Raw genomic sequence first — 25,211 nt, 5'->3', positions numbered from 1 at the left:
TATATAAATTTAATCTACCTAACAACCCCATGAGAGAAGTACAATTTTCCCCCATTTACTAAGAAGGAAAGTTGAAAGAGACTAAGAAGTCCGCTTAAGAGGCCCAACTTTTATTTTATTTTATTTTATGTATTTATTTGAGACGGAGTTTCACTCTTGTTGCCCAGGCTGGAGTGCAATGGCGAGATCTTGGCTCACTGCAACCTCCACCTCCCGGGTTAAGAGGCACAACTTCTAAGTGACAGAGGTGGGATTTGAATCTAGGCACCCTGATTCTTACCTCTATTTTGCCACATATAATTATAACAATATTATTACTAACACAATAACGCCGCTGTAGATTGTAGATACATAAACTACGTACTTTCATTCATTTTCTTTGAATACTCACATCTCTATAATTTACAAACGAAAACATGAAGACTCTTAAGACGTTAAGAAACGTTTCCAGGTTATACAAGTTACAAGGAGGTGGAGCCGGGATTCGAACTCAGATGGCTCAGATTCCGAAGGCTCTTTTCACGGCACCCCACACCCAAACTTGACTCCTTACCCTCAACCAAGCCAAGCCCTATCCCTCCTGGGAACAGCCGGCACCACCCACTCCAGCCTTGCGCCTCACAGACACACTCGGGCGGTGTTCCACCGCCCGCACCCTCCCAGCTCTCCCCAGCACCCTCGCCCAGCCGGGCAGGGCTCTCACCAGGCGGGAGTCGTGGGACCCTCGCAATCTTGCTAGTGATCTCTGCAGTGAGCACCGCGAAGTCCTGCTCGTAACCTTCGAAGTCGGACGACATGGCGGCTCCGGAACGAGTGGCCCAGGCCAAAGCCTAGGTCAGGGAAGGGGACTCGAGGGGCAGCGAGGGGCAGCCAGGGGCCCCGCGGCTTAGGAACCCCGGAAGGTGCCCCCGAGAGCAGAACGGAGAACCGGGGACAGCTCTCAACCCAGCCGCTTCCTGGTTGTTCGTCGCTATCTCGGTTCTCCGGAAATTGGGTTGCGTGCGTGCTTTATTTTCCGCTCCGACTTTAAGATAAGTAAGTTCGCTAAGGAAAAGCGCCCCAATTAGTGGCCCCCCCCCAAAAAGCGTATGAAAATATGCAGGTTCTGAGGGATGATTAGAAGCGTTTTTTATTCCCCCTTCGTGTTCTGGGAATCGTCTCCGGATCCACACGCTACAAGGCACAGGAGCTTGCTTCCGGAGGGAGGTTTGAGGCGGCGAACCTCCGGAAGTGACAGTAACAGAGACTGCGCAGGGGGCCTGAGCGGGAGAGTCCTGGCGAGGGCGCTGGCCGAGAGGCGGTCGGCTTGTAGCAGGTCCCGCACTCCAGCCTCTCGCTGCCAGGGCTTGCTCTCTGCTTGTCCTGGACTGAGGTGCCCATGACGGAGTCATCCGAGGAGGAAAAAATCTGTTCCGGGTGAGCCCAGGCCGCCCCGGATATGCGATGGCTGAGGAGCAGACACCAGGGACCACACTGAGGTGGGAGTCAAGGCGGGGAATATAAGCACGATTTTAGTGGTCTTTGTCCCACCAGAGTGGGAGCAGGCTCTCCTGAATGTTGAGACCAACCTGGCTTACCAGGATATTTCTTCCTTGGGTGAGGATTTATTTCTAAGCCCTCTGCTCCATGACTCGGGCGGGAAACTGAGGCACAAGTCAACAGCGTCTGCTGCGTGGTAGTCTGTATTATCCATGTAGCTCAGATCCTCTTCCAGATCTGCAGATCCAGTCCAGGCAGAGATGCCCTTCCACAAATCTCTCCGGAGCTCGCCGCCCTGCCTTCCGTTTCCCTCGCTCCTGGAGGCACTTCCTCTTCTTTCTTCCCTCGAATCTTCTAATTCAGGTTCTTCTATATACTCTTCTGGTCATCATTTCACACACACCACACACACTCTCGCTCTCTCTCCTCCCTTCCTTTCCTTGCATGTTCTCTTTGCTTTCGCTGTTGCTCCTTTACTTTTGGGCCAAATTGACTGTTCTCTTGATGTTTGGGTGGCGGGGTCGGGGAGACTGCAGGCAAATGGCATAGACCATGTCTGACTCACACTTGGCTTAATTCAAGACTTCATAAGAGGCAGCTTAGAATTTCATAAAGGGAGTTCGTTGACTTGCCTTCTATTATGGTTCACCTGTTACTTGTGACCTTGGTCTAATCACCCAGCCTCTCTAAGACAATTTCTATTCTATGAAGAAGGAAACTGAATTAGATCAACTCTAAGGTCCTGATTCTCAGTTCTAAAATTCTTTGTCTTCTCAAACTATTCAGTAAGCGTTGGATGGTGACAGTCCCCTGACAAGCGGAGAAGGAATAAAAACAACTATTTTGGAATTGTGTATCCAGTTTGCATGCCATTCAAACTTGTACCATATTTTGGATAAGTCAAAAGTAATTCTTTTTGACATTTGACAAGATATGCATCCCAAAGTGTAGTGCACTTGTGAGATGCTGTTGTGTAGGTGTTTATTGTAGTTAACAAGTATGGTATGCAATAAAGGTTTTGTTTTGTTTTGTTTTAACTGAACTTTCCCATTTTGTTTTCTTTAGGTTGGGTTTCAGACCAAGATACTGGATTCTCCTAGTTAAGATAAAAAGCTCTGGGTGCCTGACAGTGAAAATGGTGTAATCTGCGTTAACAGTTCACAGCTTGAAGGCATGACAGTTAAAGAACACACATGGACTTGTGGCACATGGAAATGTGCGCACAGAAAAAGGAAATCTATAATTCTTTAAAAGTAGGAAGGCATTCTTCCTTGCCAAAATGGGTACATTCTGTTCAGTTATCAAGTTTGAAAATCTACAAGAATTAAAGAGACTGTGTCACTGGGGTCCCATCATAGCCCTTGGTGTTATAGCAATATGTTCTACAATGGCCATGATTGACTCTGTGTTGTGGTATTGGCCCTTACATACAACTGGAGGAAGTGTGAATTTCATCATGTTGATAAATTGGACTGTCATGATTCTTTATAATTACTTCAATGCCATGTTTGTCGGTCCGGGCTTTGTCCCTCTGGGGTGGAAACCGGTAAGAAAGATTCTGTAAGACAATGAACTTTAATGATAATCATATATTTGGTTTTTGCCTTATCTGCTAACCAATAATACCAAACACAGCCTACTGTTTGTCTTCATAGAGACTAAGTATATTACTCTAATCACCGATCATTTAGGCTCGGAGACTTTATTTCATATCTGTTTGAACACATTGATCCAAAATAGCATTTTCCAAAGCAATTTTATTGAATATTTGCTCTGCATTAAAAAAAAGATGGAGTCGGGGTGGAGGTGAGATAGGTTCATGGTCAGAAGTTTAGGAAACATCACATGTCACACAGTGAGGTTTGGCTGTAGTACCTTTTTTCAGGTAATACATTAACATCCCTTAGAACTGAGAAAAACGCTTTAGAAACTGCTGGTTTAAATCATAAAGTTTTAAAATCATTGCCCTGAAAATATAACATTGGGAAGTATAGTCCAAATCCATTTATAGCTTAAAAACTACTGGGAAATTTATGCTTATGAATATCCGTGTTTCCTGCTAAGGGACCACACCTAATGGCTTGTCAGAAAGGCAGAATCTTGGGCTCCACTTCAGACGTACTGAAGCAGAATCTTTATTTTAATAAAGTGCCCAGGTGATTCTTAGGTATATTAAAGTTTGGGAAACACCGGTGTATATCATGTGCTATGTACTATTCAAAATTAGTACAGAGGAGGGTAAGACACAATTTGAACTCTGAAAGAGCTTATAACCTAAGCAAGAAACAAACGCACTTGTGCAAGTCACTAAACTATAAAGTAGAATGTGATGGGTGCTGTTAAAGTTAGAAGAATTGAGCATTTTTAGTTGGGGACCTGAGGGAGGAGTGGGAATTTCCAAAGGAGATGGTGAAGAGGGCATTTCAGGTTGAAAGAATGGTGGGACCACATATTCAGAAACAGTAGACAGCCCTGTGTGACTGGGGAAAAGATTATGTAGTGCAGAGACAGCTGAAACAAAGGCAGATCGTGACAGTCTTAAATACATGAGAAATTGTAGACCACAGAAAGTTTTAGGGGTTTTCAGGCAGAGTCTGACACAGTCAGAGTTGTATTATAGGAATATTATTTTGACAGTACACAGTTTGTGCTAAAGAAAAACTACAGTAAAGGAAACTAGTTAGGAAGTGATTAAAATGGCCCAAGAAAGGGGTGGTGATGGGTAATGTTAAGGAGGGAGCAGATTTCAGTAAGAGTATCAACTCATGCTTAAATCCTCACTCTAAAATACCTGCTAAATTGTCAGCTACCTTTTTCTGAACTCCTGAATCCACTAAGATTTGGGGTAAGTAGAACCAACTAGTGACACTGAATTTAGGTGGAGCACGAGGAAGAAAAATTTAAAAGGACTTCTGGGTAATTGGGAAAGTGATGCTGCTCTTACCAGAAAACTGTTATTTAAAAGTATTTTAGCTCAAATAAGAGGACTGGAAATGCAAGTTAAGATTCCCTCCTTCCCCCGTCGCCCAAAAAAGAAAATCATACCATAGGAATCATACTTATGTTCAAGTATCTGATGCATTTTTGTTTCTGTTTTGCTGCCAAGGAAATTTCTCAGGATACCATGTATCTCCAGTATTGTAAAGTCTGCCAAGCATACAAGGCACCACGTTCACATCACTGCAGAAAGTGTAACAGGTACCTGTCTTTCTTGCTGTTCAGCGAGGACTGATCAACTAATTACTGATGTTTTCATTGTTGCTTCTACTACATTAGTGCTACTTCTATTCACTGCAAGATTACCATATTATAAAAAATACTGTCAAAATACTTGTGTCCATAATCGCCATTTTATACTTAAATTATCTAGATAATAAATAGATTTAATTCTTCTTTGTTACAAGTGAAAAGATTTTCCAGAAAAATACAGATTTACTTTGCCTCTTGTCCTGCAAGAACAAGGGAAAAAGTTATACCTTAAGTTTGTTTCCACGTATCAAGATTAATTGTGTTAGTCGACTGCCATCTGGACTAACTTTAGAATTGTTCTGAGTCTAAATTATAAGGGAGATCTGCTTTTCCCATTACTTATTGACAAACATTTACACTTTATACAAATCTAATAATCCAGGTGCCTATTATCACAAACGTTTTAATATCAAAAACTTAATCAGAAGAAAACTGTTAAAAATATGAAATAACCTGCGACCTTTTTTAATGAACAGCTATAATCACTGATTAGTAAGAAATTCAGAGAACCGTTGAAAGCAAATAAAGTTTTGTTTGAGGCCAGAACATTGTCTTCTCTCAGCGGTAAGGAACAGATGCACGGCAAGACTTTGCTTATTATACCATATCTTATATTCTGGAGTTAGCTTGCTTAGCTCAGAGATGCATTAACTAAAGGATACTATGAGAACAGGAAGGAAGTTACATGTGTCTGTTTGAGCCCATTAACCCCAATGGAGGTTTATAAGGGATTTGTTGAGTCTCTATTGTAGGTCACTTGGGTCACTGCACTTACAAACTAGAAGAAAACCAGGAACCATGCTCATTTCTTTATAATGAGCATTATAAAGAGACCCTCTTTCAGTGGGTCTCCTGACTTCTTTAAACAAATACTTGTAGCTGACATCTTTTCCTCAGAAGCTGTTAGAAAGCCTGCCCTTTCCTGTGCTGTTTAGAATTTAAAAGGAGTCACTGTTCATAATTGTTTAAAAGCTCATAAAGATTTTTCTTTCTGTTCCATGAAGTATAATTCTCCCGTAGCTCATGGACATGCTGGATTCCTATTTGCTTGATCTTTTGAAGACCAAAGTTATTTAAAGTAGACAGGATTTTCTGCCTCATGTTTTATGTAAATTTTTCTTGTTAGATGTGTGATGAAGATGGACCATCACTGTCCTTGGATCAACAACTGTTGTGGTTACCAAAATCATGCTTCGTTCACACTGTTTCTCCTTTTAGCACCACTGGGTTGTATCCATGCTGCTTTCATTTTTGTGATGACTATGTACACACAGCTTTATCATCGGGTAAGTGAAAATGAAAATGTTTTGTTATAAAATCATCCATGCAAGATTAAATGGTAGTTATCAACATTTAAGAGGTTCCTTTTGGAAGTATGCTTTCTGTGATTTAGTTGGGGAAATAGAACTTTGTTTTAGTGGTATATGGGTTCCTTTTTAGAAAGCATTACAACTTAAAGATGAGGAAAGATTATTTGTTCTGAAAACTTACATGCTGTAGTTGAAGCTGATAAATATTTTAGTACTGTATATGTAATTTGTTAGACTTCAAACTTAATAGTTATGGAAAGAATAGAAGAAAAAAGACAACACTAGTGCTTCCTACTTCCGTCCCGTTCATGTGGCAAGTTGTAGTTCTTTGTTCGTTTCTGATTCTAGTGCCCTGGAAGGTGGCTCATGGAGCAGATGCACACCATAAAATATAAACAGATTAAACCAACAAGAGATCAAGTTGATTTATGGGCAAGTAGTCATGAGATAAAGTTCAAGGGACACAAACCTCCCTAAAGGGCCTTGAAAGTAAACGAGAGACACACACCTGATGGGACTGCCAAACTGGAGAGTCTGTCCTTTGGGGAGGGGACAGCCCATATTTGATCTGCCAGCTTGGGGTGTTTGGAAATTCTAGCCCAGAAAAATCTGAAAATCTGGATTTTTATGTGAAATCTCATGATTTTTAAATGTTGGCACCTAGTTCTGAATGTTGAAACATTATGCAGGCCAGGCAGCACACATCTGTGGCCATATTTGGCCTGCATTTTATCAGTTCTTCATCACTGTTTGTAAAACATGAGGGAAGAAACAACTGAATCCTAGGCAGCACTTGTCACTATGGAAGAATACTGTGGTGTAGAATAGCAAGAGAAGACAAAAGACATAGTTCTGGTTTAGATTAGTGTCTAGTGTTGTTTATGTATGTTAATGTTGGTAAGGTCTCCTTGACACTTTCTGAGGAAACAACAACAACAAAAAGTAACATTTGAGAAAACTAAGAATGATATCCTGCACATCGGTCCAAGCTCGTTACAATATTAATGAAAAATAGCTGGCCCGGTGCAGTAGCTCACGCCTGTAATCCTACAGGCCGAGGTGGTGTGGATCACAAGGTCAGGAGTTCGAGACCAGCCTGGCCAATCTGGTGACACCTGTCTCTACTAAAAATACAAAAAATTAGCCGGGTGTGATGGCACATGCCTGTAGTCCAGCTACTCGGGAGGCTGAGGCAGGAGAATCGCTTGAACCTGGGAGGTGGAGGTTGCAGTGAGTTGAGATCGCACCACTACACTCCAGCCTGGGTGACAGAGTGAGACTCCATCTCAAATAAATAAATAAATAATAAATAAATAAAATAAAATAAAAATAGCTGTGTTTGTGTTGGCCACAGGGCCATGTTGTCATCTCTTTGATCAAGTTGTTTTACATGTCACAGTAGAGTCTGACCAGTTACCATAACCAAACATTTTGTGTGTGTGCTATTGTTGCTGTGATAGCTCTCCTTTGGGTGGAACACAGTGAAGATCGACATGAGTGCAGCCCGGAGAGATCCTCTTCCAATTGTTCCATTTGGATTAGCTGCATTTGCTACCACCTTGTTTGCCTTGGGATTAGCTTTAGGAACAACCATAGCTGTTGGGATGTTGTTTTTTATCCAGGTAAGCATCTCAATTACCTTGAGTCAAAAGTGTCCAGTTGTTGGGACTAATTGAACAAGAAAGAGATAAAGCCTGTATTTAAGTGTGCAGTATGAAATGGAAATTATTTTTGCTTATTTCATTTAGGTAACTAATCTCCTTTGTATTCGTCAGATAATTTTGATTTAATTTTGCCAGAATTTCTAGGTATTGATTTAGTTTTTAAAATGTTAACTTCGAGTTAGGTAAGTTCTGGAGCACTTCAGAATTGAGAGAGCTCTTCTCACCTGTACAGTCTCTCTTGCTCTTCACATCCACCCCAATAGAGGAGTGTTACTGTTTTGCCTTCCCGGCAGGTGATTAATTCATTGATTCTCAAAAAGGTTAAGTGACTTACCCAATGTCACCCATTCATGTACTTGGTAAACATTTTCCCTTCCCGACAGATGATTAATTCATTGATTCTCAGAAAGGTTAAGTGACTTACCCAATATCACCCATTCATGTACTTGGTAAACATTAATGTTATTTTATAATAGTATATATTTAATAATAGTAATAATAATATAGCTAACATTTATTGAGCACTTATTATGTGTAAGGCACTGTTTTAGGCACTTTACATGTATTAGCTCATTTAATCTCCATAACAGCCCTATGATAAAGATGCTGTTTAATGCCTACTCTGATGAATCACTTTACTAATTTCTAAGGCTACAAAAATGATAATGAAGAGGTAGCTGCCCTTAGGAACTGACAGTTAATACTAAACAGTTAACTAATACAGGGCCATATGTACATCATAGATTTATGTGCACAGTGCTATGAGAACACAGAGGAGGAGGACCTGGCTCTGAAGGGACCAAAAACCATTCTTTTTTTTTTTTTTTTTTTTGAGACGGAGTCTCACTCTGTCGCCCAGGCTAGAGAACAATGGTGCGAACTCAGCTCACTTCAACCTCCGCCTTCCGGGTTTAAGCAGTTCTCTGCCTCAGCCTCCCAAGTAGCTGGGATTACAGGCGCCTGCCACCACACCCGGTTAATTTTTGTGTTTTTAGTGGAGACGTGGTTTCACCATCTTGGCCAGGCTGGTCTTGAACTCCTGACCTTGTGATCCACCCGCCTCAGCCTCCCAAAGTGCTGGGATTACAGGTGTGAGCCACTGCGCCCGGCCCAAAAACCATTCTTACGACTTACTGCATTCACGTAATTCATTCATTCATTCATTGAAGGCCTACTGTGGGCCAGGTATTATGCTAGGCCCTTGGAATATGATGTTAATTTTTTTTGTTGTTGTTTATTTGTTTGTTTGTTTGTGACAGAGCCTGGCTCTGTTGGCCCAGGCTGGAGTGCAATGGCACGATCTCAGCTCATTGCAGCCTCCACCAAGGCTGTTTCTAACATACTACACTGTCTCTCTGAAGGCACAGCCAGACTTTAAGGGAACTCTTGGTTTTAAAATAATCTGGTTTTGTTTATACTTTATTATCGTCTACTAGCCTGGGACCAAAGTCTTTGAAAAATTTTCCCCAGTGCCTCTAATTTAAAATCATATTAGAAATAAACTAAGATCCTATAATATAAAAGCCTATATATGTGGAATCAGTCATATCTAGGAAAATCAAATAATAGAATAAAGACTGAATACATTCATTATTTTTAAGGCAAGTGAAATATTGAGGTTGACTGAAATGAGTCACTGTTACTTCTCATAAATAGATTAATCATAAATTTAAAGTTAGTTAAAAATAATGATAAAAGATTTTAATAGCAAATTATAAGTAAGCACTGATTAAATGGATTATATCAATGTTTTATTAAACCTTGCTCTGAAAATAGTACTTATGACATGAAGTTTGATTAACATACTGGATTCAGATTTGATTATGGATGGGTGTAATCATTGTTACGGAGAGGTACCATGGTGCAGTAGTTTAAGAACAAGGACTTTGGAGTCAGATGGATGACGTGGTAATTGTGGTACTTAACCTCTTATCCTTGGTATCTTTGTCTACGGAATGGAGTAATAAAAGCTATCTCAGAGAATTATGAATATGATAAGCTTAAAGGAACCAAGGTCACATTATTAAATTTTACTATCATTTAATTTCCAGATGAAAATAATTCTCAGAAACAAAACTTCTATTGAGTCATGGATTGAAGAGAAGGTAAATTTTAATAATTGTTTCTTCAATATTAAAAAAGTATATTAATAAAGGACTGGTAAAGTCCTGAATATTAATAAAGTCTGTTATTAGACCGGATTAACGAAAAGTGCCTAAAAGTGAAAATGTGGCTGCCAAATGGCTACCGTAAGTCATTTGCATGCCACATAAAAGATGAATATAGGAAACATTTTTGTTCATTCTGTAACTCCCACAGAAAGATGCTTCTCATACACCCTGAGTGGTCGCAGAGGCCTAAGCCACACGTCAAACCATCTGTTCGTTGTCTCTTAGACTAGAGGAGAAAGCAGCCCATTTGGAAAGGAGCTTCCACCCTACCAAACCGCCATCAGGTTTTTCTCAGTGTTTTAGACATTCAGTGAAGCTCCTAACATTTTGCTCATCACGGACCTCACAACGTCCAATACTTCATACTGTCCATTGTGATTCTAGCGTGAAACACAAATCTGACTACCCTGCTCCGTGTTTAAAACTTCTCAGAGCCTCACCATTATTCCTGTGGCAGGGGTTGAAACCCAAATACCTGCAGGGTCTGGGCAGATAACGTCCATGAAGGGGAGCAAGCCTGTATACCAAAGAACTGCCTGGCAGACCAAGCTGATTGTTGCCACAGGGGAATATTCACAATTTCCAAACAAAATAGGGAGAAGAATAGCATCGTTTTATATCTTTACAAATCTCTTTAGTATCTGACTTAAGAGAAAATGGTTGGATTCTCACTTCTGCCTTCGGTCTGTTGAGATATGCTGCTTCGATTGAAGTATGTGAAGATGTAGCCTCACACAGATAAGTAGGTAGAAAAGGATAGAATATTTTAATAGGCCTTTTACATAATAGTGGATGTTCTTCCGTATTACATTGAAAACTTGACAAGTGATTTATCAATAAGATTTTTATACCTTTTTATTTTAAAACTCATCAGCCTGTCTTGCTCTTTGAATGAATCTTTTACCAATATGTGGTTTTATGTAACATCAGGCATTGGTCATTTGGCAAATACTAGTTTACTGTGTTATGTAGATTTTCCAAACGTTAAACACCTTTCATTATACAATATCCCAAAATTGCATTCACTTATATCAATATATCATTTTTATGAGAAAAAAATCCTTAAGTATTGGAAAGCTGTCAGGCTCACAGTGGTAGATACAAGGTTTTTTTGGTTTTTTTTGTAATTCTAATATACATTTGAAAGCCTTAATTTTTTACTATCAACCCATACTGTCAGTCATTTCCCTTGAAGTGACTGCCTGACTGTTCATTTTTGAGAAAATGTTCACCAAGTACTGAAGTCTGAATAACCTTAGTTTGCTATATTACTCATTCTTTCAAATAAAAATAGTGTTACATTTAAAAAGCTGGCTCTACAGCTTTTGTTAGCTTACAGCTTCACAACTATTTTCCTTGAGATGATCATTCTACTTGGGCACACTTTATGTATACTTCTCATTTTGTCACACAGACTGTTAAAAATAAAGGACATCTCCTTGAGAGTTGAGATTTAATATGTAAAAACAATTTTTACTGCTTCATCAAGGACATTCTTACATGAAATTGCTCATAATGACTACCAACACAGTTTGGTGCCACTGCCTTGGTTTTTGCTAAGATGCCAACAGTTTTATTCACCATTGCAAATGTCAACACAACAAGAAGACAAATAACATTTCAGTATTATGATGAAAATAGCTTGGCCTTGCTGACCAGCAAGAAAAAGTCCTGAAAACTCAAAGTGATATATAAAGCATGCTTTGAGAACCACTGATGTACAGGTTGAAGTCTGAGCTTCTTAGCTTCTACATAAATAAGACCTTTTATGACTTTTTTTGTTTTCTGGCGATGGAGTCTTGCTCTGTTGCCCAGGCTGGAGTGCAGTGGCACAATCTTGGCTCGCTACAACCTCCACCTCCTGGGTTCAAGTGATTCTCCTGCCTTAGCCTCCCAAGTAGCTGGGATTACAAGGTGTATGCTACCATGCCCAGCTAAGTTTTGTATTTTTAGTAGAGACAGGCTTTCACCATGTTGGCCAGGCTTATCTCAAACTCCTGACCTCAAGTAATCCACCCGCCTTGGCCTCCCAAAGTGCTGGGATTACAGGCATGAGCCACTGCACCTGGCTGACTTCTTTTTATCTACTTCTCCAGCCTCATTTCCTACCCTTCTCTGCCCTGTCTCACACTTGATACTAAATTACTCATAGTTTGTACATCTTAGGCTTCTGTATCCTTGCACATGTTGTTCCCTCTGCCTAGAATGCTCTTCCCTCTCTTTTTGCCTGATTTCTTGCTTCTCAAGACTTAGTTAAGGTATTGTTTCTCCCAAGGACCCTTCCTGGATACTCCCTAGACTTGGCTAAGTACTTTTTGTTTCCTTTGTTCCCTTTTCCCATAGCATCTACCACACCCCTTCATCACCTTTTAACACGCAATATTGATAGAATCCTAACTTCATTGAGTGTTTCTGTTAGGCAAAGACATGTCTTAGTCATTTTATAAATTACTCTTATATTTACCAGTTTTTCTTTGTAAATAGCCTAGATCTCTTTTCTTTGGAATTCAGTCCATTTTGAAGACTCTGAAGCTTTGTTTATAAAAAAGAAAATGAAATTATTCTTTACTTTCTGGGGAGGATGGATTTATATAACTTAATAGATTCATATGCATTATAGCTTAATAATTATTTTAGTAAATAGTTAACTTTAATATCACTTAAAAAATAATTTCAACATTTTCCATAAAACATTGTCCCGAGATAATCAAATATTTCAAAGTATCATTTCTAATAAGCATAATAAATATATTGACATTAGATTAACATTTTTTTTTTTTATTTTTGCGGATGACCAAGGCTGCTTATAAACCACCATGCTACATTTAGAAATTACCTCAGATGAGATTGAGTATGCTGAATGGTATGGCCATAGACTAGAAATTATTTCAGAACGGGCACTTTATTGCTGAGTAAAAAATTCAAACAAATGACCATATTAAATTTATAGGAAATGTATAGAAATTACCAGACACTATATACAACAAATTTGAAGGGGTTTGTACACTTATTGTTAAAATAAATAATGTATCTTTGTACCACTAGGTGTCAGTGGAACTTAAGAAATCCAAAGCCAGTTTATTTCTTTAAGTTAAAGCTAACAATTTAAATGCCTGGAATATAATTTATGCAAGCTGAATAGTTATGTACATGCATAACATGTACATATAAATGCGTATATAAATGAGTTATGTATACATGTGTGATAGTATAAAAAAAGAAGGAAGATCTCCTGTATATATCTGCTAGCTTTAAAAAATGTTTTTCATAAAACAACTCTCCTATTACACCTTTCCTGGCCATTCCCATGGGCATCACTGCCACCCAGGATACAACTGTTACCCTCTGATACAACTGTTACATTCTGGTGCACCCCACAGAACAGTTCTATCTTGAATAAAACAGTTCCATCCTGAATAAACCCCTACCTTTCTCCTGAATCTGTTTATCTGCATCACTTCTATATACCTGAATTGTTTTGTATTGCTGAACAACTAGGAGCATTGAGGACTTTTTATGTATGAGATAAAGTTAGCTAACTCTTTTAATAAGCCTTTATGGTTGCTTATTCCTAAAGAAACCCTGTCAGATATTTCCTAGCTAATCACATACAAGGTTGGTATTCTATATCAAGTTCTTCCTGTACTGTGATGAAGTTGTCTGTTGCTTCCGTGTACACTAATATTACAGCGAGGGGGAAGTATTTTTATGAATGCTAGAAACTTGAGAAATAAGTGTTCTCAATAACATATTACTGCAGGCCACTTAGACAGAGGCACCTGCCATCTTATATCTTTGTTACCCACAGGCTAAAGATCGAATTCAGTATTATCAACTGGATGAAGTCTTTGTTTTTCCATATGATATGGGAAGTAGATGGAGGAACTTTAAACAGGTATTTACGTGGTCAGGGGTCCCTGAAGGAGATGGACTTGAGTGGCCAGTAAGAGAAGGCTGTCACCAATACAGCTTAACAGTGAGTATTTTTGTTCAAATAGCCCTTCCTTTTTGCCTCACCTTCTTTCCCTTAACTCCCCCTCAACTCAAGTGACATTTTGTAGTAAAATAAGTAATACGAACGTTTTCACTATGTCAAAATGAATCTAATAATTCTAAAGCACTCCTTGTATCATGTCTCTCCCTTTATTTCAATATCTCCTTAACTCTCTATACCTGTGAGATAAAGTCCTGATACCTTAACATAGTTTTATGAAATCTGGCCAAAAATTACCTTCCAACTTACAGTAGCATATGAATTCCTCATACATTCCTGTCACCCAACTTTGCCCACAATTTTTTCCATCTTATATGACCTCCACTCTATCTAAAATTATTAAGACTCATTCCAGTCTTACCTCTTCCATAAAGTCTAACCTACCCCCGTAGACTCATCTGAATGTGGCATTTAATCACATACTACTCTATGGTAGCTCATGAAGTCTCCTATTTTTATTTAATTCTGGTATCTTATATCTGTAACTTCATAAGATTCTAGGACAGAGATCATGAGTTATCTTTATTTCTCCTATTATATGTAATATAGTGCTATTTAATAGTAACTATGTCAAATTAAGTTATAATGATGACTTTTATTCGTTCATTCGACTTCATTATTAAATGTTCTTCATTATTCATTTGTAGTTTGTCTGCTATGTCTCTACAGAATCAGTGAATCTCAGTGTTTTCACCTGAGAAGCTTCATGAGGGCAGAGAATATACCCACTGATCCCTGGGCCACAGTAAGCACTCTAGGAATATACACAGATGAGGACATTAGAGAGTGAATAGCGAGAAGAAAACCTCACTCTCAGCCTCTGGTTCTTAGCATAGGGCCTCTTTTCCATGCTAAAACAACCTGTGGCCTTTAAATTATCAGTAACTTGAAATGCTGGAAAATTGGGGTTTTGCCATATCACTCTGACAGTTGATGAGGAAAGGCTATTTTTCAACATTGAGACAAGAGACTTCATTTTTTTCTTTTTATTTCTTCCAAACAGATAGAACAGTTGAAACAAAAGGCAGATAAGAGAGTCAGAAGTGTAAGTACTTCTTTTGCAGTGGTAATTTTTTTTTTCTTTTGTTAGGCTCTGTACTTCCACACAGTTTTTTTAATTGACTGACTAGAAACCAATTGTTGGCTTGTATTAAATAGTATTCCTTAATACATTTGTTGAAATTTGATGCAGTTAACTTTTGTTTTTATTTAAATAATTAGGACTACAGGTTGGGAGGAATTTAGTCAATTTATATTGCCAACATAGGAAAATAATTATCCTCAATACAGCTCCTTAATGTGAAACCTATCCTTACAACTATGTTGTTGGTTATGATGGCCACCAGCCACATGTGGCTGTTTTATTTAAATTTGTTAAAATTAAATCAATTTAAAAATTCAGTTTGTTGTTTGCATTCACTACATTTTAAGTGCTCACTCAATAGCTACATGTGTCAAGTGCTGCTGCATTGGATACTACACATACAGAACATTTCCATCATGGCAGAATGTTCTTAGCCCTGCTCTAAGTTTAATTCTTAGCTATGGGCTTGAGAAGAGCAGTAAGAAAAGCCTTGAGAACAAGAAACATTAGTTGCCTCCCAGGGAACTGGGTGCATGGGGAACTGGGAGGTTCCTCTAGAAGGGGAACTAGAAGGCTTGTCACTGGATATTTTGGATCTCCCTTTAAAATTTGAAATTCAGACTTAAAACTCAGATATCATGGGTGAATATTTAAAGGTTTCTTCTGATCACTGATGACAGGTTCGCTATAAAGTAATAGAAGATTATAGTGGTGCCTGCTGCCCTTTGAATAAAGGAATCAAAACCTTCTTCACAAGCCCCTGCACTGAAGAGCCTCGAATACAGCTGCAAAAAGGGGAATTCATTTTAGCCACAAGAGGTTTACGGTAAGTAATAGAAGTACTGCATTTCTTCAATGACAAAATTAATATCTAGCCTAAAAAATTCATTTTCATCTTTTAAATATTTCAGATACTGGTTGTATGGAGACAAAATTCTTGATGATTCCTTTATAGAAGGTATGGAAATGGAAGGGCATGTTTAAAGGACAAGACTATTAGCAATAATTCCAGATTTTACAAGAATAACTTTTGTAAACCAATCGTGCCTTAATGCATTAGGGGAACTGCATAGAAGGGTATATCACTAAGCAACAAAAGGAACTTCCTTATATATTTCTCTATAGCTCTTGTATTTTTCAGGTCTTTTTAATGATAGCTAACATTTGAGCTCATAACTTAACTATGTGACAAGTACTTGTATAAGTGCTACCCTTAAGGTGTAAAAGTCCCCAAGACCTTGGAGGTAGGCACTATTATTTACATTTGATTGAGGGAACTGAAGCACAGAGAGGCAACTTGCCCATAGCTATGCACTGAAAACAGATGGAGCTAGGGCTTAACCCCAAGCAGTCTGACTCCAGATTCTGTGCACCACACCCCTGTGCTATTTGCTCCCCCCACTTTGAGCATTTCTCTTAAGTTGTTATAAAAACCAGTAGATTGAAACTTTGTGTTTTTTTTTTCTTAATTTAAGTTTTATAATTGTTTCTTTTTAAAGTAAAGATTAGCTCGGGATGTTCTTTAAAAAATAGTTGGGGTTAATCATAAATTAACCTCTTATGATGGCCGTGATATAGAAATGTATATGTTAGGCCAGGTGTGGTGACTCATGCCTGTAATCCCAGGACTTTGGGAGACCAAGGCAGATGGATCACTTGAGGTCAGGAGTTCAAGACCAGCCTGGCCAACATGGTGAAACCCTATCTCTACTAAAAATACGAAAATTAACCAGGCATGGTGGTGTGCGCCTGTAATCCCAGCTGCTCCAGAGGCTGAGGCAGGAGAATCGCTTGAACCCGGGAGGCGGAGGTTGCAGTGATCTGAGATCGTGTCACTGCACTACAGCCTAGGTGACAGAGCAAGACTCCATCTCAAAAAAAAAAAAAAAAAGAAAGAAATATGTATGTTAGAAAACGTCTAAAAAGGAAATTTACAAAGACTACAAGAAGATAGTTCCCTGGAAAAGACAGTGTGATGATGTGCCAAAAACACCTTTCCTGATCATACACATATAAGTAAACACCCATACCAAGTTCCCCCGACTCTGGTTAGGAGCTGTCTTTAACCACATTAGTCCCTATTATGGATCATCGAATTTGGGAAATACCTGTTCCTAGCTTGTTATGAACATTTAAAAACCTTATTTTTTTTCCCCTTCAAACTGCGTATAATAGATAGCAAAGGGGGGAATAAAAGTCTAACTAAAAGCTTATTAATTTGAAGTAATAGGACTTACTGCTTTCAGTAATGTCACTGTCATCCATCAGACTATTTCACCTCAATTTCATTTTCCCCCTCAGGTGTTTCAAGAATAAGGGGATGGTTCCCTAGAAAATGTGTGGAAAAGTGTCCCTGTGATGCTGAAACAGATCAAGCCCCAGAGGGGGAGAAGAAAAATAGATAGCTGCTGTTAAAATGAAATTATCCTTTAAGTCTGCTCAATTACTTGAAAATTGTACATATTACTAAAGAATTATGCAATGAGCCTACTCTGGTTAAGATGTTCTTTTCCTCAAAGGTGCCCTAGTGCCATGATTTAAATATTTTTATTACCATTTTGAAATGGAGAAGCCATTCTGCATATGCCTTTGAATTCCTGCCCCTCTTTACCACCTCTTCCTCCCCCTGAAAGGAAAAACATTTCATCCAAGTAAGTTAACGGCATTTTCTGTAGGATTTTCTTATGCACTGCACACTCTGGACCTCACCTGCAGATACAGTTCCCCCCTTGCCAGGAGCATCTGCATGTGGTACTTCTCTTTTCCCTCAGTTGATGTTTCTTATATGATATTCTAGATACTATAGAACTCAATTTGTCAGATTCAGTATAAGCTCAGATTTTGTTACCTGTCTTTTAATAATGCAGATTTTGTCAAATCAAATAAAGATCAATGGATGTTCTGTATAATCAGTTTTTATTTAAAGCATTTTTCTTTTTGCTGACTAAAGAAGTTCATCTTAGTTCCTTATGGAAAAACTGCTCTGCTGCCCCGTGGACAACTGGCATCTTAAAACGTGGCTTAAGACATGACACACTTGCTTCAATATATTAACCCTATTAATGGGATATTGCAGTCATAGTGATGGCAGTGGATGGCAGCGGTGGCCTGAGAGGGGTTGAGGGGGAGCCGTGATAGGCAGGAGCCAAGCGTAGCTACAGCTACGCTGTCCAGCTGTGGCTGCAGACCCGGGCATCCCTGTGCTCTAGGGGCCCAGGGGAAACCCTCCCTCCCCCCTACCAACTGCCTGGCCTCTCCCTGTTCCTGGCACTCACTCTGCAGCAAAGGTGAGGCCAAGCCTGGGTGCTGTCAGGACCTGACCAGGTGTACGTGAGCTCTGAGTGGTGCTGACACACCAGCGCCCTGCCGCCTAGGCCCCCTCTGGACTTTGGGCTGCTGGCCACAGAGGTTTCCAGCTGGGGAAGCAACACCCCAAGGATCCCGTGGCAGTAGCGTTTAGACTTTAAACATAGTGATATCAAACTACTCAAGTACCCTTGAGTAAAAAACTGAAGCTTGTGTGAGTGGTAGGATCCAAGCTGGTGGGCTTGGATGCTTAAGTTGGGCTTGTCTAAACATAACAGTGGAATCACAGAAGGAAAGAGAAAGCCTATTTCTCTGGACTTCAGAAACCTTTCCAAGGCAGGGAATGTGAAGCGTTGGGGGCCAGGCCTGTAATAGTTAAGGATAAGGGAAGAGCACTTGGGAATTCGGCAGTGAACAGACAGGTAAAATATATGTAAGATGGAGTCATGTTATTGTGAAGCAAGAAGGTAGGACAGTCTTGAGTTGGCATTTGAAGCAGATGAGGGGACAAGTCATGTGCTTTGGGATATTTGCATTTTAGAGACAGCAGCAAGAACAAAAACAGGCTGGACCTGTGGCTGACACGTTTGATAAACAGGAAGGTAACTAGTGAGGTTCAGCTGGAATGCGTGAGGGGAGAATAGGAAAGGAAGTGAAGGCGAGAAAGTTAAAGTGATAATGGGAGCTAGACTTTAAAAGTTAATTTCTGCCTACCCTTTTGTTTCAGATCCTTAAGAATAGACATTTCTCTGGCTTTTCTGGGCTCAAAGTCTAGAAAGACCATCCAAGAACATTCTTTTTAACTCCAGTTGGAGAAAAGAATACTATTAATATTCAAGATTATAGTTAGAGTACAACAAAGATGGTAAAAGAGAATGGATATGACTTGTGCTCAGTTGGAGTTTTGGCTCAGCTGGTATTTGTTTTATTCTTTACAGCTACAGAATAAGAAGGTTTGGTCTTCAGAACTTACTTTTCTTCACTAGTTAACCTGTTTGCAGACTAGAACCATCTGTGGATTTTCTTAATCCCAGTGCCCAGGCTGTATCCGGCCATTTAAGCCAGAATCCCTGGAGTGGCACCCAGGCATTAGTGTCTTTTTTTTGTTTTTGAGATAGAGTCTCGCACTTTCACCCAGGCTGGAATGCAGTGGTGCCATCTCAGCTCACTGCAAGCTCCGCCTCTCGGGTTGATGCTATTCTCCTGCCTCAACCTCCTGAGTAGCTGGGACTACAGGTGCCCGCCACCACGCCCAGCTAGTTTTTTGTATTTTTAGTAGAGATGGGGTTTCACCATAGTAGTCAGGATGGTCTCGATCTCCTGACCTCATGATCCGCCCGCCTCGGCCTCCCAAAGTGCTGGGCATTAGTGTCTTTTTAAACTTCCTAGATAATTCTATTGTGTACCCAAGTTTAAGAATAGATACTGTACTTGATTTTTAAGGGGTCCTTAAGACTGATTTTCATCATGGTCCACAAGGCAAGAAACACCACAACGTAAGTATCTGTAATAGTTTATTTTAAAGACTTTACATTTACAAGTAGAAACAAAGTGTGTTATCTGTGGGTAAGGTTGAGCAGGAACTCTAATCCGAGGGTGGGGGAGATCAGTTGGTTCCTTCACAGAAAATAAGCCTGTTGTGTGGGCATCTTGCTTGCCTGTAGATCTTTGTTCCCAGTTCAGGAGGTTTTTTTTCAGTGCTTGCTTCATTTACTGGAAAAGTTCACTGGGCCCACCTGTCAACTCCTTCCCCTACAGCTTCCAGCTCAGCAGCAAACTGTAGGGAACAGGTTTACTCCCCAGTTGCTACTGTAAATAATGCTTTAAGAACAGCATTCCTTTTGGACAATATGTCATAGACCCAATTTTTAATACTCCCAAGTCAGAGATCTAACTAGAGAGTTTAAGAAATGTTTGGTACGATCAAACTTTTCCCTTCAGTACACAATTTAATTTACGCAGAAGAGCATCGGAGAAATTTGTCTCATAGATATGATTGACATGAGTGATAGGCTAAAACTAAAATTTTAGTGGTTTGTGGAGTGGCTAGAAAACATGAATTATAAGCAGTTTTTCAGAATTTAAAAATCTTAGTTTGAACAGTAGAAGATGTAAATAAGCATTGAGACTGTTGGCAAGTTATGTTTATCAAAAAACAACAAGGAAGAAGGCACAGAGGGTCCCTTTGACCCTTGAACTTGTGGTTACTTATAGTATTAAGGTTGGAAATCATGAGGAAGGGCACAGAACATAAACTGGGATCTTGAAGACAGGCATGTTGATAAAAGTAGCCCTAAAGCCTTAATATTAGCAACATCGAAGATGGGAAAGACAGGATTGATTTATTTGGGAACTAAGTTTATACATTATATGTCTCTCAATATAAAATAAAAGCTATGGCTTTAGAGTTTAGTAGGTTAAAAAAAAATAGGAAAGGCAAAACAAATGTAAGAATAGTTTTTAATCCATTTTCTCACAAGCAGTGCACAGTGGGCCGGCAGGTACTTAAGTACCTTATCCTAATCCTGGATGTGCTCATACAGGCTGTCAATTTGGGTCCGAAAGTATTTGGAAAGCTCTCCCCGCTTTGCTTTCAATGTTGGTGTCAGGAGCCCATTTTCAATGGAAAATGGCTCTGGATGAAGAAAAATGGCTTTGACCTGGAAGATGAACACACACACATCCATGCTCGTTAGTGATTTGGACTTCTCTGCAGAGCCCCCCGACTGCTCTGTGAAGAAAGTGAGGTTGATGTAGTCAAAGGGTAAAGGTAACAGTAACACATGCCCATTCCCACAAACAATTTGAGAAAGTAATGAGTAGGGAGAAGGGAGAATGGACAATAAACAGCAAAAAAAAAAAGGGACTGTACAAGTAACTACGAAAGGTCATTTTGTAGTTAATGGCACAAAATCTAAAATCAATTCCTTAGAAATTATACATTTAAACCTCATTAGATGGAAACTTTAAACAAAACTTTCTAATATGACAAGAGGCCAGTATAACATCAGTGGTAGTACACACCTGTTCAAAGGTTTTAAGTCCACTTTCTTTCCCAATTTTCTGCAAGTCTTCTAGAATGGCTTCCCTTACAACCTAAGAATACAAAACATCACTTAAAGCATGGCTGTTTCAAAAAGAGCCTGAAGGGCTAAGCATGAACCAACTCAAAGTGCCTGTCAAAGCCGTGCCGTATGAAAGCAGGAATATAAAACTATGCACAAGCACATCATATGCCCAATATTGAAAGAAAAACTGAGAAGAAAAGGCACATCCAAGTGTTAACAGTTTTCTCTGAATAGCATTTTTACTCTTCTTTCCCAATCTTTTCCCACAATGAACATATTATTTTAAATAGAAAAGAGAGTTTTATTTTTTAAACTCTCCATTCTATCCCCGAGTCTCATAAAACTATTCAGTCTGTTTGGGCTGCAGCCACTTGTGACAGATGCAGGAACTGGTGAGGCATCCCTCCATGATGGGCCCATGGGTGTGCATAAAGCTTTCCTAGGCAAGACTTACTTGGTTTTGGCACAGTTCCTCGAAGGAGCCCTTCACCCCAAGCTTGGCTGCAAATGAGGGAAGTACATCTGTGTCAGGAACCACCACTCCTACTAAGGATGACTATGGAAAGGAAATAAAAGATGCAAGGGCATGAGAGAAGTCATGTAGGGATGTCCCCCAGTAGTTAAATAAAGCAGAATTATGTCATTGTAATAGTTATTTCCCCAAAACCTTAAATCCAGTACTAGTGTTTTTCTCACCATACATTTTCAACACCCATGGAACTGTAATCCCATTTTCCCACTCAATATCTCATTACAAAGATGTTCCATTCAAATCTGATCCTTCAACATTAAGCTTAAAGCACTTCTGGCTTGTCCATGTCAACTCTCCCCTTGTCCCCCAAAAGCTACATTTAAGCACAGTGTGTATAAATCAGTTTGTTGTTTTGGGATAAGGAGTTCCTTAAAGCTACGTTTAAGCATAGTATGTATAAAACAACAGTTTGTTGATCACACTTTTGTTTGTTGTTTTATACATATTGCAACAGCTTGTTGTTTCATACATACTGCACTTAAACATAGCTTTAAGGAACTCCTTAAGGAATGGGAACTAACTGCAATGTGGAGCTCATTTTTTACTGAATCATTACCTTTTAGTATAGCCATTCTAAACAATTCTACTGACTTGTGTACAATGTCCATCATAGTTTCAAATTTTTTTTAATTGAAATTGCCTTATTTGAGGTTTGGAATGTAACTTCATTTTTTTTTTTTTTTTTTTTTTTTAGTTTTATAAGCTTGGATCTTCTCATTCTGAACCCAACTATACAAATTTCCTGTAGCTACAAGAACCAGCATGGTTTGTGACTGAAATGCGCTATTATTAAAATGATATATTACCTGTAAGCTCTCCCCATGTACAAAAATTTGTAACACTGGTTGACTCCTGTTGTAGATATTTTCTATCTTCTCTGGCGCAATGTATTCTCCTTGGGCCAGCTTGAAAATGTTCTTTTTACGGTCGATGATCTTCAGAGTTCCATTCTACATGAGACAGATGAAAGTATCAGTATTTTTGAGCCACAGAGATGATATCAGTGGGGAGAGTGGTGAAGTCACAGTCATCTTTCTTCTCCAAAGCTGATTTCTCCAGAGACTTTTGAGCTGTCTTTCATTTCTCTTTCTTGGCTTTGGTGAAAGGGGAGGGAAGCATCATGCAGCAAGAACCTGTCTTTACTGTATATCTATGTGGAGAGTCAATGTGCAGCCTCAGAGAAAGTCTCCTGGATCTGCTGGAGTTATGCAAATTGATGCCTCATCCAAGGAAGAAATTGCGCAGCTCTCAATTTCCAATCACTAATTTCCAATTAGTTCATTTTCAGAACTCTCAGCAATAGAGGTGTTGTCTTTTGTTTAGACTTTTGATTTGATTTGAATAGTTCTCCCACTGTTTGACTCCCTGTTATGTTTTCCTCCTTGTTAGATCTGGGAGCAGGCTCAAACAGCTCCACTGTGCTAATCAAGCAAGTCAATTACTGGGCTTGTTAGGACAGCAACAGGGCTGAGAGGACTCTGACCAGCCACCAAAGGTCATTTGCAGCTTCATTTCTCTGAACTAATTGGTCTGAGGAGCTTAGGTCTTTAGGGATTTGAATTGTAGAATTGGGACAAATGGCAAATACAATCCACATGCTAACACCCTAAGTAGGGCGACTACCTAAACCAACTCTGGAACTATCACAAGGCCGACTCGATAAATTAGCCATCAATTCAGCCTAACGTTCATTATCTGAAAGTGATTAATAAAGTGCAGCCTTCTATAACCCTGGTGCGGGGACATATCTATTGCTTACATCCTAGGCTTATTAGTGTTATTTAATTCTGTTACTAGATAGAAACAAATATATTAGCAAGATACTACCAAACCCAAATCAATAAAATGCATCATTAGGACCAGTGTTCTTAAAAGTTACATTGTCAAGAATTCCTTAAATCTCACTTAAATCTTAAATATTGATTGAGCAAGAAAGCAGTTTTAAGTTCTAGTGACATTCCCACTTCCCCAGCACATAGTTAAGACAAAACTTTTGAGAGGGAAGATCTTTTGGAAAATCCCATCACTGCCCTTGCAATAATTTCCTTTCTTCTTAGGAAAACTAATAGCAACTACTGCTAATTATCAAGCTATGCTAAAAATATGTCTCTGTATCTTCGACAGAAAGGGGCTGTGAAGGTCAATGAGAGACAAACACTAGCCTCTGCAAACACTTGGTTTAGAAATCCTTCTTCCTTGTTTTGATATGCCTGTGAGTTAATAGGGAGGATACTTATCCCAAGAAACTCATAAGAGGCAAAAGCTGTGGACCAACGGCATTATCAAACCAAAGTTTTTGGGTTTTTGTTTTGTTTTGGTAGACACAGGGTCTTGCTATGTTGCTCAGGCTGGTCTCAAACTCCTGGCCTCAAGCAATTCTCCCTCCTCAGTCTCCTAAAGTGTTAGGATTATAGGCGTGAGCTGCCACACTTGGCCTCAAACCACAGCTTCTGCCTCAAGAAAAGTTAAGGGGGAAAAAAAAAAAGGGACAGAGTAGTACATCTCCCTTCCCCTTTCCTAGAGAAGTCACCTAATTTTTCCTTGGCTGGTAGCAAATCTATTCCATTGCAGGGGACCCATGCTGTGCAGGACCCTGATGTGCAGGTCTACCTGACCTATTAAAGAATCCCACCTTCAGTTTGGGTCTAAAAACTGTGCTAGGATCACTGACTTACTGCTTGCTGGTTGTATATTTGATAAGGAATAAGGCAAGAAGAAAACACTTCAACTGGTCTACATCTTGGTGTCCTCTATAACAGTGTGATCAAAATACCAAAAGTACTCTCTGGCAGTACTTTTGGTGTGGTAGCTTATACCAGTAATCCTAGAACTTTGGGAGGTCAAGGCAAGAGGATTGCTTGAGGCCAGGAGTTTGAGTCTATCCTGGTCAACTCAGCAAGACCCCATCTCTATAAAAATTTTTTTTTAAGAAAGAAAGACTTTCTAGCTTTGGCAGCTCCTATTCACAGGTTAAATTACTTTCTCCGAATTTTATATTGTTGGTCCATGGAAGAGCTACAACTAGAACACAAATCTCCTGACTTCCAGCCTATATATATATATATATTTTTTGAGACAGAGTCTTGCTCTGTCCTCCAGGCTAGAGTGCAGTGGTGTGATCTCGGCTCACTGCAAGCTCCGCCTCCCGGGTTCACGCCATTCTCCTGCCTCAGCCTCCCTAGTAGCTGGAACTACAGGTGCCCGCCACCACGCCCGGCTAATTTTTTGTATTTTTAGTAGAGACGGGGTTTCACCGTGTTAGCCAGGATGGTCTTGATCTCCTGACCTTGTGATCTGCCCGCCTCGGCCTCCCAAAGTGCTGAGATTATAGGCATGAGCCACCACGCCCAGCCT

General features: G+C 39.6%; 3 protein-coding genes across 23 annotated transcripts in view; 1 reads left to right on the top strand and 2 right to left on the bottom strand.

The window, feature by feature from the left end:
* Window positions 1-985, bottom strand: part of VTI1A (vesicle transport through interaction with t-SNAREs 1A) — a 436,058-nt gene extending 435,073 nt beyond the window's left edge. For 6 of the 11 annotated variants that reach the window (XM_063670270.1, XM_054503167.2, XM_063670272.1 and 3 more), the window contains exon 1: window positions 704-838. In XM_063670270.1, coding sequence (XP_063526340.1) covers window positions 704-797 — 94 coding nt within the window. In that variant the 5' untranslated portion in view covers window positions 798-838. Of the gene's footprint in view, window positions 1-703 lie in introns of all 11 variants that reach the window. The other 5 variants (XM_054503170.2, XM_054503169.2, XM_063670271.1 and 2 more) reach the window with 2 other exon arrangements.
* Window positions 596-23,586, top strand: ZDHHC6 (zinc finger DHHC-type palmitoyltransferase 6). Of its 9 annotated transcripts, none has more exons than XM_063670267.1 (12): window positions 909-1,035; window positions 2,545-3,025; window positions 4,586-4,677; window positions 5,855-6,014; window positions 7,499-7,660; window positions 9,754-9,807; window positions 13,682-13,849; window positions 14,871-14,912; window positions 15,632-15,777; window positions 15,863-15,909; window positions 19,701-19,753; window positions 22,552-23,586. In XM_063670267.1, the coding sequence occupies exons 2-12, from the start codon at window positions 2,759-2,761 to the stop codon at window positions 22,603-22,605; spliced, it is 1,245 nt and encodes a 414-aa protein (XP_063526337.1). In that variant the 5' UTR covers window positions 909-1,035; window positions 2,545-2,758; the 3' UTR covers window positions 22,606-23,586. The 9 variants fall into 9 exon arrangements, with proteins under 9 accessions (XP_054359136.1, XP_063526337.1, XP_063526335.1 ...); XM_063670265.1 differs by lacking the exon at window positions 909-1,035 and adding an exon at window positions 1,172-1,478; XM_063670268.1 differs by lacking the exon at window positions 909-1,035 and adding an exon at window positions 1,224-1,416.
* The window catches only part of ACSL5 (acyl-CoA synthetase long chain family member 5), a 53,799-nt gene continuing 48,342 nt past the window's right edge, over window positions 19,755-25,211 (bottom strand). For all 3 annotated transcript variants that reach the window (XM_054503156.2, XM_054503154.2, XM_054503155.2), the window contains exons 18-21: window positions 22,664-22,807; window positions 21,780-21,881; window positions 21,282-21,353; window positions 19,755-20,917 (exon numbers count right to left, since the gene is read on the bottom strand). In XM_054503156.2, coding sequence (XP_054359131.1) covers window positions 20,777-20,917; window positions 21,282-21,353; window positions 21,780-21,881; window positions 22,664-22,807 — 459 coding nt within the window. In that variant the 3' untranslated portion in view covers window positions 19,755-20,776. The remainder of the gene's footprint in view (window positions 20,918-21,281; window positions 21,354-21,779; window positions 21,882-22,663; window positions 22,808-25,211) is intronic.

This window comes from Pongo pygmaeus, chromosome 8 (assembly GCF_028885625.2).
Source record: "Pongo pygmaeus isolate AG05252 chromosome 8, NHGRI_mPonPyg2-v2.0_pri, whole genome shotgun sequence".
Taxonomy (NCBI): domain Eukaryota; kingdom Metazoa; phylum Chordata; class Mammalia; order Primates; family Hominidae; genus Pongo; species Pongo pygmaeus.
This window is presented reverse-complemented; position numbering and strand designations above follow the sequence as displayed.